We start from the raw sequence: 16,451 nt of genomic DNA, 5'->3' as shown, positions 1-16,451 counted from the left end.
GTGGATTGTGTTTTCTGCAGATGTCACTAACTTTGTTAACTTTTCCCATTTTTCAGTCTTCATTTTCAAGAATAATTAGATTTCACATAGGTTATTTCACAACAATAAATATTTATTCTAAAAAAAAATAGATTAGGGTACACACTATATATCAGTGGTCGGCAAACTCATTAGTCAACAGAGCCAAATATCAAGAGTACAACAATTGAAATTTCTTTTGAGAGTCAAATTTTTTAAACTTAAACTATATAGGTAGGTACATTGTTATTAACTTAATTAAGGCACTCCTAAGCTGGCCTTTGCTAAAAACTCAAGGGGCCAAAGAGCCGCATGTGGCTCGCGAGCCACAGTTTGCCGACCACTGCTATACATGGACAGAGGAAAGACCATGTGAGGACATAGTAAGGAGGCAGCTATCTGCAAACCAAAGAGAGGGGCCTCAGAAGGAGGTATGGACTTGATCTTGGACTGCTAGCTTCCAGACTATGAGGGGAAAAAAAGTCTCTTTAAGCCAAAGGGGGGAGAAAAAGTATTCTATATGATTAACTTAGTACTGGTATTTGCCCAATACTGACATAATTTACATAATTTTAGTGGCCAGGACTTTCTGTATTCTTTTTATTCTTATCTCTTTTTGTCCATTTTTAAATGACTGGTTTTATGTATATATGTTTATATATATACTAGAGGCCCAGTGCACGAAATTCATGCACTCGGGGGAGGGGGGTGGTCCCTCAGCCTGGCCTGTGCCCTCTCGCAGTCCAGGAACCCTCGGGGGATGTCCAACTGATGGCTTAGGTGGGGAGTGGGCCTAAGCCCACAGTCGGACATCCTTAGAGCTGCCATGGAGGCGGGAGAGGCTCCCGCCACTGCCACTGCACTCGCCAGCCTTGAGCCCAGCTTCTGGCTGAGCAGCGCTCCCCCTGTGGGAGCACACTGACCACCAGGTGGCAGCTCCTGCGTTGAGGGTCTGACCCCTGGTGGTCAGTGCGCATCATAGTGATTGGTTGATTTGCATATTAGCCTTTTATTATATAGGATATATATATATTATTTGTATAAACACACGCACACATACACTGAGTGGCCAGATTATTATGATCTCTGAACGCATAATAATCTGGCCACTCGTTGTGTGTGTGTGTGTGTGTGTGTGTGTGTGTGTGTGTGTATATATATATATATGAGGCCCCGTGCATGAATTTGTGCATGGGTGGGGTCTGGCCAGCCTGGCCAGGAGGAGAGAACATGGGCGGTTAGCTGGCCTGCCTGCTGGTCGAACTCCTGGTCGAGGGGACAATTTGCATATTAGCCTTTTATTATATAGGATATACACTGAGTGGCCAGATTATTATGCTTTCAGAGATCATAATAATCTGGCCACTCAGTGTATATTGATATGACAGTTTAAATTCAAACAGTAGACTCCCAATTTATGTTTAGTCAATCTTTCCTCTCCTCAGAAAGCTTTTGTCTAGTGCCCTGCTTCCTACCAGTTTATAGAGAGGCAAGGGCTCCTTAATCCAGACTGGAAACACCATCCACTGAATCAACTTCCTACCAGCCCTGTAGCATCACTTCAGTAGCTTCTGAGGGAGCCATATAGGAGACAGCCAGTGCATTTGTGCAGCTTTCATCAAGGGGGCAAGGGGTAAGATGGTGTTCAGTTGTCTTAATGCAGTTCATCTTTTGCAAAGTAAAGACAGGGGTAAACCTTGCTAATGTGTGATCGCACTAAAAGCAATTAGAAGTGGCCCATCTCTCGTACTACCACCCTGGCTAGAAGAGGCAGCCCCGAGCTGCCAAGTGGGGCTTAGACCAGGAGTTCACGGAACTCACATATCCCTACCCCGGCTTCCTGCTTTCCAGGAGAGACCCTGCCTGCAGGAAGGTGAAGCTCCTGGAACCTGAGGTATTAGAAAGTATGTATGTTGTGGAAGTTGTAAAGGATCCCTGAACTGGGGAGGTTTCATTCTAGATAGGAGACTGTGTGAATAAAAAGGAGTAATGTATGGCCTGGCTGTGTGAGAAGGAGAAGAAGAAGAAAATCCTGGATAGATATCATTCTAGGGTACTTTCTATGGGTCCTGCACATACTATCAATTAGCCAAATGCTTCTTGAGATATGCAGGATGTTAGATGGGCACATTGGTGTTTTGACACTGAACTGCAATCATCTTATGGAATTCGGGATCAGAAAAATATGAAAGGATCATCCAATTACCATTGGAGGTAAAAAAAAAAGAATTCATTGACATTCTGCTTCATTCCATGGTCCCCATCACCTCACTGAGATTCTCCCGGTGAGGCTCCTGCACATATGGAAGCCTTACTTTTGAAACTGCATTCGCCACTCTTGCTACCTACTTTTTTTTTTTTTTTAATTCTCACCTGAGGATATTTTTTTCAATTGATTTTCAGAGTGGAAGGGGGTGGGGAGAGAGAGAGAGAAACATTAATGTGAGAGACACATCGATCGGTTGCCTCCCACACCCACCCCGCCAGCAACCAAGATACTTGCCCTTGACCGGGAACTGAACTGGCGACCCTTTGATGTGTGGGCCTACGCTCTAACCACTGAGCAAACCCAAGCAGGGCACCGCCTGCTTTTTGATTTGTGATGCTATGTGTCTGAAACTTGGTTCCCTCCTTGTATACTATTGGTGACCCCTCACAAATTTAAATCCCAGTCATCTACGTGGGGGAAAATGTGAGCTCTGCAAGTCTTTTGTTTCTGATAAGGAAATGTAGTTTCAGAAGGATTAACCTAAATCCCCTGAGTATGAATTTTTAAATCTCTAATTCCCTGACATGGAGTGATTTCATTGCAGAGATTGAATTAATCTCTTGCAGTTGATGGATAAACTGCTAAATTTCAAAACACAGATTTGTCCTTTGCTATTTGACCTCTGGGTTGGGTGGTTGATCCCTCATGATGCCATTTATTGCATTTTTATTCAACTGGGAATGCTAAATCAGAGGTGCATTTGTGGCTCTGTGGTCTGTACCCAGCTATATGTGTGTCCTACGAGCTGACGCATTCAAGTAACCAACTCGCTTTCATTTTAAACACACTGTTTTATAAAACAGTATCAATATTGCCTGCAGCTGACATGGTATTCCTATAAATGCGAGCATAAAGATTGTGGGACATAACTCATTTTATAGTTAAAAACGGAGGGAGATTTATGAAAGGCATAAAATATAGAGCCTTTATAACTTGATGTACAAAGATCACTTTTAATGTACTGAGTAGCAAAATGTAAAAGTTGCATTAACTGTTTGCTTACTTAAACTATCTTAATCAGTTGGTGATATTCATATGTTTAACTATATTTCACTGTGTTATATTTTAGGGGTGTCAAGCTTATACTTTTGCTGCTATCCACTTGTAAATACGCTCAGAACAGTAGAGTTTGGACGAAGTTTTTGACTACAGGTACTTTATAAAGATGATGCATTTCAAAAGTGGACTCGAATTAACCGAGTTGCAAAACATGACAGTGCCCGAAGATGACAACATCAGCAATGATTCCAATGACTTCACTGAAGTAGAAAATGGTCAAATAAATAGGTGAGTCTTTTCCTAACACTTTCTATCCAGTAAAAGAAATGTCTCTAAAATATTCTGATTTTCAGTTACTCTCTTGAATTATTCATTACTAAAGTTATGCTCCATTTGAAGATGTAATTTGAATTTCTTATGTGACATCTGTTGGGCATAGTCTGCAATAGCAGATGAAGCAAATGGGAAAGCAATTTATTCATCCTTTCCAATCTTTCAATTGAGTCTAATAAAAGTGTATAATACATTGGACCCCAACCAGCCCTAACTTTTCAGAAGCTCTGTGCTTATGAATTAGACAGACTATTGGCCTTTCACTGCAACCCACATCTGAATGTGCCCTATCGTCGTCTGACCTCGCCCACATTTTTAATCAAGAAATGGTCAAAGTCCCATTTGCCAATGTTCCCGTGTTAAAACGACAAATGCACTATTACAAGCATCATTTGCAACATGGATTTTAAATAATAATAACTACAGTTGAACCCAGATGGCTCTATGAGAAACTAGTAGAAAAATAGTACACGTAGCAGAAGAAAAAGAAAAGATGCCACGAGTGAGAGGAGGTAGAGAGGCAGGTGGGAAGAGTGCTGGCCTGGAAGCTTTTGGCCTCAGCATGTCTTTCCAACTCTTGGGTTCTGAGTTTCTTAATTTCCAAGAGTAGGGCCCAATATCTTTATGTTTTTAGTGATGTGGGCATTCTCTGACCTGCTGAGTTATAGTCAGCTCGTGTGGATCCCGTAGCAGGAAGGTCTCCAGCTTGGGAGCTAGTGGTGTGGCTTGTTTGAAGCATGATGCCTCTTAAAAGGCCAGGAGAAGTGAGGGGAGTATACGGGACTCCTTATTAGAACAGCAACGATGCTACACTATTTTTCTTGGGGTGTGGGGGTTGTCAGAAGGAAATCGGGGTAGAGGGAGATGACAACATTACATCACCTAACCAGGCATCTTATTGGGAATAGTGTCCGATAGTCTGCTCTATATCCGGATGTAGTGTGTACATAAATAAGTGGAAGTCCAGCAGAGGAGGTAGCTGCCATCATTCACACATACTCAGAAGTTTCAGCCCTGCCTCTTCTTTTTCTCTTCCTTAAATGTTCTTAGAGGTTAAGTCTCTCTCCAGACACTTCCTCATTCTAATCCCAAGTATCATTTACTGTTTTGTGATATTTCTTATTGTTGGACTCAAGTTTACTTCTTTTACCTTTTCTGAGTCAAATTATGAATACTAATGAACATTTCTTTTTCTTCTCTTTTAAATATATCTTTATTGATTTCAGAGAGGAAGGGAGAGAGAGAGAGAGATAGAAACATCAATGATGAGAGAGAATCATTAATTGGCTGCCTCCTGCACACCCCCTACTGGGGATCGAGCCCGCAAACCCGGGCATGTGCCCTTGGCTGGAATCCAACCTGGGACCCTTTGGTCCACAGGCCGACGCTCTATCCACTGAGCCAAACCAGCCAGGGCATGATGAACATTTCTTGACTGCCAGCTGTGTTTACATATATTGCCGTTTATCCTTATAACAACATCATGCAAAGCATTCTTTTGCAAATACGGAAAATTTTTAAATTTCCGTGTACAAATAAGGAAATTGAGGCCCAGAGAAATAAAATAACTTGCTCAAGGGCATACACAGGTTCATCTGAAGTTCTAGTCTTTCAACTCTATCCACCTGCCTCTGCTGATAATGCTCAGGCATTAGCTAGTTCAATTAAACTCTGCCAGTGCTAATTTATGCTCTGTACTCCTGGACTGTTCTGCAGTCACTGCTGACCTCCACTTAGTGGTGCATGGGATCCCAACCATTTCACAAGTAGGACACTTTGGTTTTATAGCACAGCTTCAATCCCAAAGCAATGCAAACCTTGAAGACCTTAAAATGGGAGTCCGTTTAATATTCAGTTTAGAGTCTGGACTTGATCTTACAGAGTTTTATGTACTAACAATATTCCGTTTTTGAGGGGATGACCATTCTCACCCCTGACTTGGGCACCTGGGCACCTTGCCCAGTGAACTCACTTCTTCTGAGACTATGACCAAGGCAGTGAGCTGGTACAGCAGGGTTGCTGGTGGTGTGGACCCCTTGTTTTGCAGAATTTGGTTCCTTTACTGCACATGCGGTGTGATGCATTTATTTCTTCATTTATCTTACCTCCCCTCTTTCACTGACACAGTTCATGAGCCTTTCTTTAGTTTGGCTCTAGGACAAGTAAAATTAAAAACAACATATTATGCCAAGAAGCCAAAAAGATATATAAAAATCAGAAAGGATCTCCACCATGATGGCTGCAAAAGCTGTACCTAAATACCTCTCATTCTTATTTATTTTTTAAAAATATAGGTTTATCGATTTCAGAGAGGAGGGGAGAGGGAGAGGGAGAGGGAGAGGGAGAGGGAGACAGAAAAATCATTGTTGCCTTCTGCACGGCCCACACTGGGGATTGAGCCCGAAACCCGGGCATGTGTCCTGACCGGGAATCGAACCATGACCTTCTAGTTCATAGGTGATGCTCAATTTCTGAGCCACACCAACCGGGCAATACCTCTCATTCTTCTTTAGCTTTTCCACATTTTTTTTTAAAATATATTTTATTGATTTTTTACAGAGAGGAAGGGAGAGGGATAGAGAGCTAGAAACATCGATGAGAGAGAAACATCGATCAGCTGCCTCCTGCACACCCCCTACTGGGGATGTGCCCGCAACCAAGGTACATGCCCTTAACCGGAATCTGAACCCGGGACCTTTCAGTCCGAAGGCCGATGCTCTATCCACTGAGCCAAACCGGTTTCGGCAGCTTTTCCACATTGATGGGAGGAAGGTAGGCTCAATTATAGGCACCCAAGGGAACCAGCCCCTGAAACAGGGAACTTCTATGTAACAGTTCCTCTTTTTTAGGAAGCTAAAAAAGCTGGTCACCTGGCATCTAGCTTACAGCTTTGCCTGGAAACTCCCCTATTCTTAGAATAATGTTTTAAAGTTTAGGCAAAAATAGAGCCATTTGGGCATTAGAACACCTGCCCCTATTCCAGTTCAGTGGGTTTATTTCATGCCATAATTCTTGGGTTATAGTCATAGAAATCTATACCTGGAACAGCAAAACCTTTCAAAACGTCCACTTAGACCAGTTCTGCTAACATCTTTGTTTCTTTGTTTGCTTGTGGTGTGGTTGGAGTGGTGGTGGTGATGCGGGGGGGGTGGGGGGGGTGGTGGAGTAGTGGGAGTTCTGCTAACATGTTAATGTGCATAGGAAGTATCTGGAAACCTTGTTAAATGCAGATTCTGATTCAGTAGGTCTGGGAGTGGGCCTGAGGTTCTAATTTCTAGCAAGCTTCCAGGTAATACCCATACTGCTGGTCCCTGGACCACACTTTGAGTAGCAAGCTCTAGACTCTTCCCTTAGGAGTGAGCTTCCTGAGAGGAGGAATCATCTCTATATCTCTTGCACCTTGAAATGATAGATAACAGTGCCTGATATAGAGTGGAAGTTATAAAATATTTGTTAAACAAGAGAGAAAAACAGAGACAGACACAGTAGTTAAGTGGTGTGAATTTGGACTTGTCTTGAAATCCTGGCTCTTTCGATAGGTCTTGTGTGATCTTGTCCTTTGAGCTTCAGTTCCATCCCTGTGAGAACCGGGATAGTAAAAAATACCTTACTTCCTGGGAGTGTCGGGGAATAGTAAATGTATTACTGTTTGTAGGTTAAGAACTCAGGCTCTGCCATCAGCCAGTTTAGGTTCAAATCCTGGCTCAGTGGTTTTGTTATTAGTCATGTTACTTTGGTCAAGTTACTTAATTTCTCTAAAATGGAGCTAATGGCCTAGCTGGTTTGGCTCGGTGGATGGAGCGTCGGCCTGCGGACTGAAGGGTCCCAGGTTCAATTCCAGTAAAGGGCGTGTACCTTGGTTGCGGCCACATCCACAGTGGGGAGTGTGCAGGAGGCAGCTGATCAATGTTTCTCTCTCATCGATGTTTCTGGCTCTCTATCTCTCTCCCTTCCTCTCTGTAAAAAATCAACAAAATATATTTAAAAAATAAAATAAAATAAAATGGAGCTAATAACAGTACTGACCAATACAATTATTGTTAAAATAGATGAGAAAATCCATGAAGGTGCTTGGCAAGTGTCTGGCAATAGTAAGCCTTTTAGTGTGAGATGAGTCTTTATCAATAAAAATGCATCTTCTTTCTTTGGCAGGTACTTCTTTCTTGTCTACACAAAGGAATAATAATGTTTTAGGGTCTAGATGATTGCTGACTGTTGTTACTTTAAAGCTGTTGGAATATTAGTAGATTATCCTAACTGTATCTAAGCAGATATTCACATATTTTCATATTTATTTACTATTCTCATCTCTCTGCGTGGTTATTGTTGTTGTGACCCAGGCAGCATCTAACAAAGTTTGAGAGTCCCTCGTTAAAATTGTTCTTAAAAGGATTTGGGGCAATTCTTGTCACTACCCCTTGCATCAGCCTTTTTTTTTTTTTTTTTGTCCCTCTGTATATGCTTCAGATTTCATGTGCTAAATTTATATCACTTGGGAGAATCCTTGAAAAGGTATCCATTTTCGTCTTCTAATATCTTTTCTATACCTTAAAGAAGAAGATTCCATCACCTTCTGATGACCAGTTCCTATGTCAGAAAGTTCTTCCCCTGCTTTCAGAGCTCCTGTTACAACCTGGATGTCTCCTATTTTCAGTAGACTTTATTCAACCAGAAAGGCTTTGCTTACCTCTCAGTCTTCTCTTTAAATGCCTGCTGTTTTCTTTAAATCTTACGTGTTCTCCAGCCTCTTTGTTACTTGCTTCTTTCCTCCTGTTCTCTTTTCCATTTTTATAGAATGTTAGAATTTCAGGAAAAGAACTGGGAAAGGTCCTCTAAGTACAACCATTGATCTCTTCTGTGTTATGAAACCTCAAATAGAACACTATAATCTAGTAAGAATCTGATTGGTAGAGATTAAACTAGGAAGAATATCTTCCTATTGTACAGCCCATCCTTGTTCGATTGTTGTTGATGTTGATTTATTTTTGGTTTTAAATAACTGCTCTATATTGCTCAGCCTCTCTTCACACCACTTCAGTATAACACCTACTCCTTTTGAAGGCTTTGTCTGTTGAAGGTCACCATGACCGCCACTCTAAGTTTTTGTTTGGTTTTGTTCTCAGAACAATTGGCTACCTAATAGTTGATTGAATTCTTCTTTATGGGTACAGACCAACTCAGTGAAAACTCTTTTTTATAATTATCATCCTGAGACCACATGTCAAAGGCATCTTCCATAGCCCATTTTTAAGTGAATAAAGAGAAATTTAACTCAATTTCTTAGCCAGAAGTCCGTGGTTTTTATCACACAATTGCATTTTTTAAAAATGGTAAGATAGCAGAAACTTGTGATAAGCTGCTTGACCTACTTATTTTGAATGGACTTTTCCATTACTAAAAAGGTTGGTTTTATTTTGTTTAAAAAAAGTTTTCAGAAATACAAAGCAGAGATTTAAAGACTAAAGAGAAGAAAAAGTGGAGATATCATAAAGAGAATAAAGAGGATTTCTTTATTCATTCTTACTGAGTATTTCATTCTTACTGAGCCTGACTTCCTGCAGCCTAAGCTACTCCCTAATTCCTAAATAGAAGATGCATATTTGGTTTATGAAAGGTTCCTCTGAGTTGCTAATGCATGGGCAGGTACATTTAAGAAGGAGCTGAGGGGCTGAGAGCACGATACAGCAACTCTGGATGCGAGATGAGTTTAGTAGCACAGTATGTGCCACATAAAAAGTAATAAGTAGGTCAGAGTCAGGAAATTCAGCTCAAACCTGAGTATCAGAAGGCTCATGGATGAAGCTTTGAACTGGCAGGAAGGTGCTGGCTCAGAAGAGGATGCAGGGTCTCTCTCCCCAGTGGAGGTGGATTCCCACTGCTGCCTTGTTTTTCGGTCTCTAGGAATGCTATGATCTTGTCTCAGTCCTCACCCCCTCTTGGGAAGATCATTTTGAGTAGTGGGAGCTGAGATTGGGACATGGAGGCAAAGTCAAATTCAGCAGCATCAGGAATTGCAGGGTGAGGGATTTACACTTGAAACGGTCTCAGTAGGGGAGCCAGTGAAGATTTTTGGGAAAACCTGTTAGGTCTGGCTGCAGAAAGTGCACCGGAAGAGGCAGAATCAGGGAGGCTCTTGAGATACAATATATTTTAATGTGCTTTTTGATAGTTACTCATTTCCACAGCCCTGTGAGTCAGTTTCATCATCCCCATCCTGCAGAAGTTCTGCAGGGAAGAGCCGGCAATCATGTAGGGGCCTTATTCTTCCTCCCCTCCCCTTCCTTTCCTTTATCTTTTTTTTTTTCTTTCTCCCTTTCTATTTTATTCCAACTCCATGCACTAGATGCTACTTTTAAAAAGACCCATGTCTTAATACGCCACCATTACTCGGTTTGATTCTTTCCTCTTCCTCCCCTTTCAATGCCCAGTGTTTGACCCTACGGAATGCCTTTTGTGTAACAAGGACGATACCTCTTCCTTCCCGGCCCTCCAGTCTTCTGCCACCAATTCTGGGGCATGGGGCCAGGCCAGGGGGCTTAAATCTGCGACAGGCGGTTTGCTAGTGTTTTGTTCAGTTTGCTTGAAAATGTTTAGGCTATTCCATTAATTTAAAAATAATGGAAATTCTCTATGGAAAAGAAGCCCCTCCACAAGAAAGGCAAATGGGGGACCTTCTGAATAAATACTTGGTTGACTTGAGTTGATTATTAAAATTAGCCTGATTAAATACAGTCTTTTATTTAATGGCTTTTTAAAATATATGTATAAACCCTCACCCAAGTATATTTTTTCCATTGATTTCGAGAGAGAGTGGGAGGGAGGGAGGAGGGGGAGAGAGAGAAACAGCGATTGGTTGCCTCCTGTATGCGCCCCTACCAGGTCTGAAGCACGTGCCCTTGACTGGGAATCGAACCCAAGACCCTTAGGTCCGAGGGCTGACATTCTAACGACTGAGCAAAACTGGCCAGGGCCCAAGTGTATTTTTATTTTGGAAATCGATTTCATTTTGGTAAGTCCAGCAGCTGCATTTCCTGGGCTGCCTGTGTGAAAAGGAAGGCTGCTTTTCCTTGCCTCTCTCTAGCCAGGACTGTGACCCTCAATTCCGTGGAAAGCTCTAAAACGTTAAGGGCAAGAAAAGGGCCAAACACTCTATATAACTGCCAGATTGGTCTCCAAAATACTGCTTTCATCATGTCCTTCTCCTGTAATCCTACTTACCAGGCCACTGGCCTTAAGTGTCTTCTGGCTAATCCCTTCCAATAATGGTTTCCCAATAATCCCTTCCAATAATGGTTTTCCCTTCTCTGGATTCCTTATCTCATCTCAATTTTGTGCAGCCTGGCATTCCTATTCTGGTGTTAGCCAGTGTGGTCTCTCCTGTTTCAGAGACCAAGGTTTTTTTCCTTCATCTTCCTTTTGGTCTCTCACAGTAACTGGCCAGGTGCTAGGCAAAGGCAGATGCTGAAGGGAGTAAACCACAGATTGTGCTGCTTATACCAGGTGATGGTCTCAGGAAGTTTGTATACTGCCTGTTTTTGGTTTATTTTGGCAAAATAATGCAAACTTGGAGAGGTAATGCCAGGGAGAAGCCAGACCCCCTTGGATTAAAGATGAAAAAGATAGGTAAATAAAGCCAATATTGATGATGGTTTCATTGAAAATGGTTTCTTATGAAACATAGCATTATTCAAAAAAGCATGTGAAAATATAATGTACAGTTTAAAGATGAATGCTTCTTTAAAAAATAGTTCAGCTCAAGTGGCTTTACATTCATTAGTGAAACACTTATTGTGATTAGTTCGTACTAAGACCAAATAATTAACTTTCTGAAAGAGGAAACAGCATACCTAACATGTTTTACTAATACAAGCAGCCAACAAATGGACTTTGACAATACCGCTAATTTTTTTACTGGTGAATTTTTTAAAAAATATATAGTTTTATTGATTTCAAAGAGGAAGGGAGAGGGAGAGAGAGATAGAAACATCAATGATGAGAGAGGATCATTGATCGGCTGCCTACTGCACGCCCGACACTGGGGATTGAGCCCACAACCCAGGCATGTGCCTTTGACTGGGAATTGAACCTGGGGCCTTTCAGTCCGCAGGCCAATGCTCTATCCACTGAGCCAAGCCACCTAGGGTTGAATGGTGAATTTTTTTAAAATTAAAAGATTTAGGCCATAAAGTTCTGATGTTAATGCCAAATATGGTTCTGAGAGAATTCTGAATTCCTTCTATGTATTTGCAGACAATTTACTCCACTTAGCCTGCCTGAATCTTTCCCATCCCAGCTCAAGTCCCACGCCCCCCATGTTGCTCCTACTCTGTGTCTGGAGCTGTAGTGATGACTTCATCCTCCCAAGAGCCCCATGAGATAATGTAATAGTGTTACTCTCCTTTCACAGAGGAAACTGAGGTAGCCTAGGGCCTTGTAGCTAGTGAGGATTCAAACTCACCTTCCAACTCCCTCCCTTTCTTAAAGCCCCAGTTCTGCCCCTACCCATGGACTAATGCCCTGCCCCCACCACCATAGTTTCCTCTGCTGAACTCCTATAGCTCAGTGGCTGCATCCCGTATTACATGCCCTCATGTCTCTCTCATCACCTTGTCCGGTGACTTGCATATGGCAGGTGCTGAAGCAATGTTTGATGGAGAAAGAGTCGTTTCCTTTTTTTCAGGGGAGAGGGAATTCCTATTTCATAACTTTGTACTCCAGGAATGGGAGCTCAGAAGGAATCCTGCCTCTGCTATTCTTTTACATGACAGCATTAGAGTGTTTTTGACATTATCTGATTTGTAGTTAGAGAAAAATCTACGTAAAAGTTAACTTACATTACACACAGTGTTTTAATGTCTTCTGATTGAAATGATTTGAATTAGATTGATAAGTTTTCATGTGTAATATGTTTTGGTAAGTAATGAATCACTTAGATAAAACGTTAAGCTTAAATCACTACCGTGATGTTAAATGTATTATACATGTCTTTACAGCAAGTTTATTTCTGACCGCGAAAGCAGAAGAAGTCTCACAAACAGCCACTTGGAAAAAAAGAAATGTGACGAATACGTAAGTGTCATTATAATAAGTATGCTTATTTTTTAATCACATAAATTGGGACAGATGTTTTTAATTCATGGAGCATAGTGCCAAAGGCATAGCTATCTATATTCACCAGGATGTTCCTCAGATTCTATGTATTTTCTCTGGAAACCCATTAAAAATCAACTAAACCACTAAGGAAGGTTTTCTTGAATTTAATTTGTGTTGGTTTCTAATAGTGCTTTAAAGGCTTTGGTGTGATTAACAGATTTGGGGACTGTTTTGCTTAGTGTGAATGTTTGTCTCTTTGTTCAGATTCCAGGAACAACCTCATTAGGCATGTCTGTTTTTAACCTGAGCAACGCCATTATGGGCAGTGGGATTTTGGGACTCGCCTTTGCCCTGGCAAACACCGGAATCCTCCTTTTTCTGTGAGTGTTGACATTGCAGCATTTTTCAATTTTAAACTGTGTTTTCTGTATGTTTCTGTTCAAGCACAGAAGAAATTGGAAATATTTTAAAGTAGTTTTTATTTCTTTCTATGTTTTTACTAACTTTGCTAAGTTACCAGTACGTACTTTTGTATTTTTATTTGAATGATTTTCCAAGATGCACCCAATGTTTATAAGAAAGTGAAAGAAGACAATCTTATTAATTACAAATACCAAAATAGGCATTTATAAAAAGAATTAAAAGCATTTTTTGTATTTTTGAACTTTTTACCTGTCACTTTAAATCTGTTAAATGGTCAAAATATTAAGAGGTGTTTAATCCAACTAGTCCACCACTGTAGTATTTGGATTGCTTTGGAACATTTACTATATCCAAAAATAATTAGGCATTGTTTGAATAAATATTCAAGAAGCATAGAAGTTGACAGTGTTTTAAAGAAGAGAAATTAGCATGTACTTTTCTTCTGCAATTCAGTGAAAAGTAAATGGGCAATTTTCTTTTAAAACAAGTTCATCTCAAACTGTTAAGTGAGACTTGGTGCCAATATACAGAGGGTTTATTTTCAGTTGGAACAAGATGAAGACATACCATAGAATTTCTACCAGGAAAATTCTCACCCTCTCAAACCTCAAAGGAGTCTCAGTGGTGCTTTGCCTGATAAGACATGGAAGGAATTCTCTTCTCCCAGGATCTTGCCTTTTCTCCCCTGACTGTATTCACGCTCTTCATTGCCTTGCTCAGTAGTCTTCATTGCCAGATCATTCTGATGAGAGCATCATTACTTTGGTAGCAGTGGCCAAAAAGACTACTATTCCTAAAAATGGTGGGTATTCCTTTAGAAAGGCTTAGAAAACTGTGATGGATGTGCATTGCTTCCCATCCTTTTACTTATGGATGAGCAATGCACATCCATGCTGCCTCATATTGGTCCAGAGCATTAGGGATTAATATTCTCACTTTTGTGTGTAAAGCCACCAGAGGCGTCCTTCCTATGCAATGAATTCAATACTTTTTCTTCCTAATGTCAACCTAATTCAGTAGCCTCCTCTCTTTTTTGCTCTGTATAGCTCTCTCTATGTGGCCTTTCTGCTTATGTATATTTGAGTGCAGTGCCTGGTTCTAGGATATAATCACTGAATTGGACAAACTATTTCTGTGGTGATTTTGTTTGTATGTGTGACCCTCTGAGGCTAGCTGCACTTCTGATTTTTAGTGTGATGACATGAAATAGCTGACTGCCAGTCCAGCTCCTCTTCTAAATGCCTGTGTAGTCTGAAGCAGGTTAGCCACTCTGAACTTCAATTTCCTACACTTTAAAACAAGAAAATTACACTAGAAAAATCTCAGAACCCTGCAAACCTCCTAAACCCTATGGTTCTATGACTCTTTTTAGTCATTCCAAAGCTGGAAGTATGTTCAGTTCAGAAATGTGTTTTACATTGATTTCTTTCTTTTTTAACCCTTTGCACTCGCTTGCTTTTTTCTCGATTCCTTTATTCTAATGCTAACCCTGTCGAGTCACACTCGACATCCGAGTGCAAAAGGTTAAAGTTATTGTAATATGTAAAGTAGTTATATGTTAACATAGAGTAGAGTCAACTCTTTGATAATGGTAATACCCGGTAGCTCTTACTTTGTGCCAGGTACTACTCTGAGTGTTTTATGCTGAATCCTTACAAGTCTGAGACAGGTACTATTGTTAGCTCCCTGTTCCACAGACAAGGGAACTGAGTCATAGATAGTAACTTTTATTTTGAAATCTTTATTTGTCACTATTCTGGGAATTCCCTTCACCTCTCTTCTCTGCTAGACTCCTTGTTTCCTGTATTTCATTTCTTCCTCTTTCTGTATTTACTTCCTTGCCTCTGTTGCTGAGAAAGGATGAATAGAAATAAAATGTTTGAGGTCTTCATGTCTGAAAATGTTTTTATTCTACCTTCACCTTTAATTGGTAGTTCGGTTGGATATAGAAATTATAGATTGGCAATAATTTTCCTTCTGAATTTTGAAAGTATTACTTCATTGTTTTCTAGTTTTTTCTGTTGTGAAGTCCTATATACTATAGTACTTCTGATTCCCAATCTTTCAAATATAGCCAGAGTTTTTGTTTTTCTTTTTCTGAAAACTTGTCAATTCTCTACTCCCAATGTTTTGCAGTTTCCGATAATGTGTTTTGATATGAGCCTGTTTCATCCACTGAGTTAGGAAGTTGCCACATTCTTTTCTTTTTTTTCTTAAATATATATTTTGTATTCATTTCAGAGAGGAAGGGAGAAGCAGAGAGAGATAGAAACATCAGTGATGACAGAGAATCATCGATTGGCTGCCTCCCACATGTCCCCCACTGAGGATCAAGCACCCAACTTGGGCATGTGCCCTGACTAAGAATCGAACCGTGACCTCCTGGTTCATAGGTCCATGCTCAACCCCACTGAGACACACCTGGCTGGTATGCATTCTTTTCTTTTAGAAATTCATGGTCTTCAGTTCTGGGACTTTTCCCTACATTATTGTGTTGATGAATTCCTTCTTCCTCTTTCTCTTTTCACTCTTCCTGGAACTGTTACCAAGATTTTAAACATTAGAGAACTAGTCCTCTAATTTTTATTCTTTTCTTTATTTTCATTTCTATAATTTTTCACTGTACTTCCTGGGATATGTCCTCAATTTTATTCTTTAACTCTTTACTAAATGTTTTATTTCTGTTATTATTTATTTACAGGAGCTTTTAAAAATTCTTTGAATATTTCTTTTTATATTATTTTGTTTCTGTTTTACGATTTTATTATCTTCTCTGAGGATTCTAATGATAGTTTTCTTTGTTATTGAAAGTTTCAAACATATAGTAAAGATAATATTATAAAAGACTTTCATGTTTTCTTCATCCCATGCCATGCTTGTTTAGTCAGTCCCCTTACCCAGACAATCTTGAAGCAAATCCCAGCTATCATATAATTTCATCCATAAATACTTCAACATATTTCTCTAAAATATAAGGACTGTTAAAACAATTATAATATGTTATATCTAAAAAATTAACAACAGTTTCCTAGTATCATTAAACATCCAACAATATTTAAATTGCTCTGGTTATCTTATTTTTTAAAAAAACCCTTGGATTGTTCAAATCAATACTCAAATAGGGTCCATATAGCACAATTCGTTGATATGTGTTTTAAGTCTCTTTCAATCTATAGTTCCCCCCATTTCTCTCTCCTTTTTTTCCATGCATTTTTATTTATTTATTTATTTTTTAAATCTTTATTGTTCAGATTATTACAGATGTTCCTCTTTTTCTCCCCCATAGCTCCCCTCCATCCGGTTCCCACCCCACTCA

At 40.1% G+C, this 16,451-nt stretch overlaps 1 protein-coding gene across 1 annotated transcript in view; it reads left to right on the top strand.

The window, feature by feature from the left end:
• Window positions 1–16,451, top strand: part of SLC38A1 (solute carrier family 38 member 1) — a 76,051-nt gene that overhangs the window by 22,446 nt on the left and 37,154 nt on the right. The window contains exons 4-6 of the mRNA XM_079775111.1: window positions 3,357–3,574; window positions 12,613–12,688; window positions 12,977–13,092. Coding sequence (XP_079631237.1) covers window positions 3,453–3,574; window positions 12,613–12,688; window positions 12,977–13,092 — 314 coding nt within the window. The 5' untranslated portion in view covers window positions 3,357–3,452. The remainder of the gene's footprint in view (window positions 1–3,356; window positions 3,575–12,612; window positions 12,689–12,976; window positions 13,093–16,451) is intronic.

The sequence above is a fragment of the Cnephaeus nilssonii genome, assembly GCF_951640355.1.
Source record: "Cnephaeus nilssonii genome assembly, chromosome: 6".
Taxonomy (NCBI): Eukaryota; Metazoa; Chordata; class Mammalia; order Chiroptera; family Vespertilionidae; genus Cnephaeus; species Cnephaeus nilssonii.
Note: the sequence above shows the minus strand (reverse complement) of the source record. Positions and strands in the feature narration are given on the sequence as shown.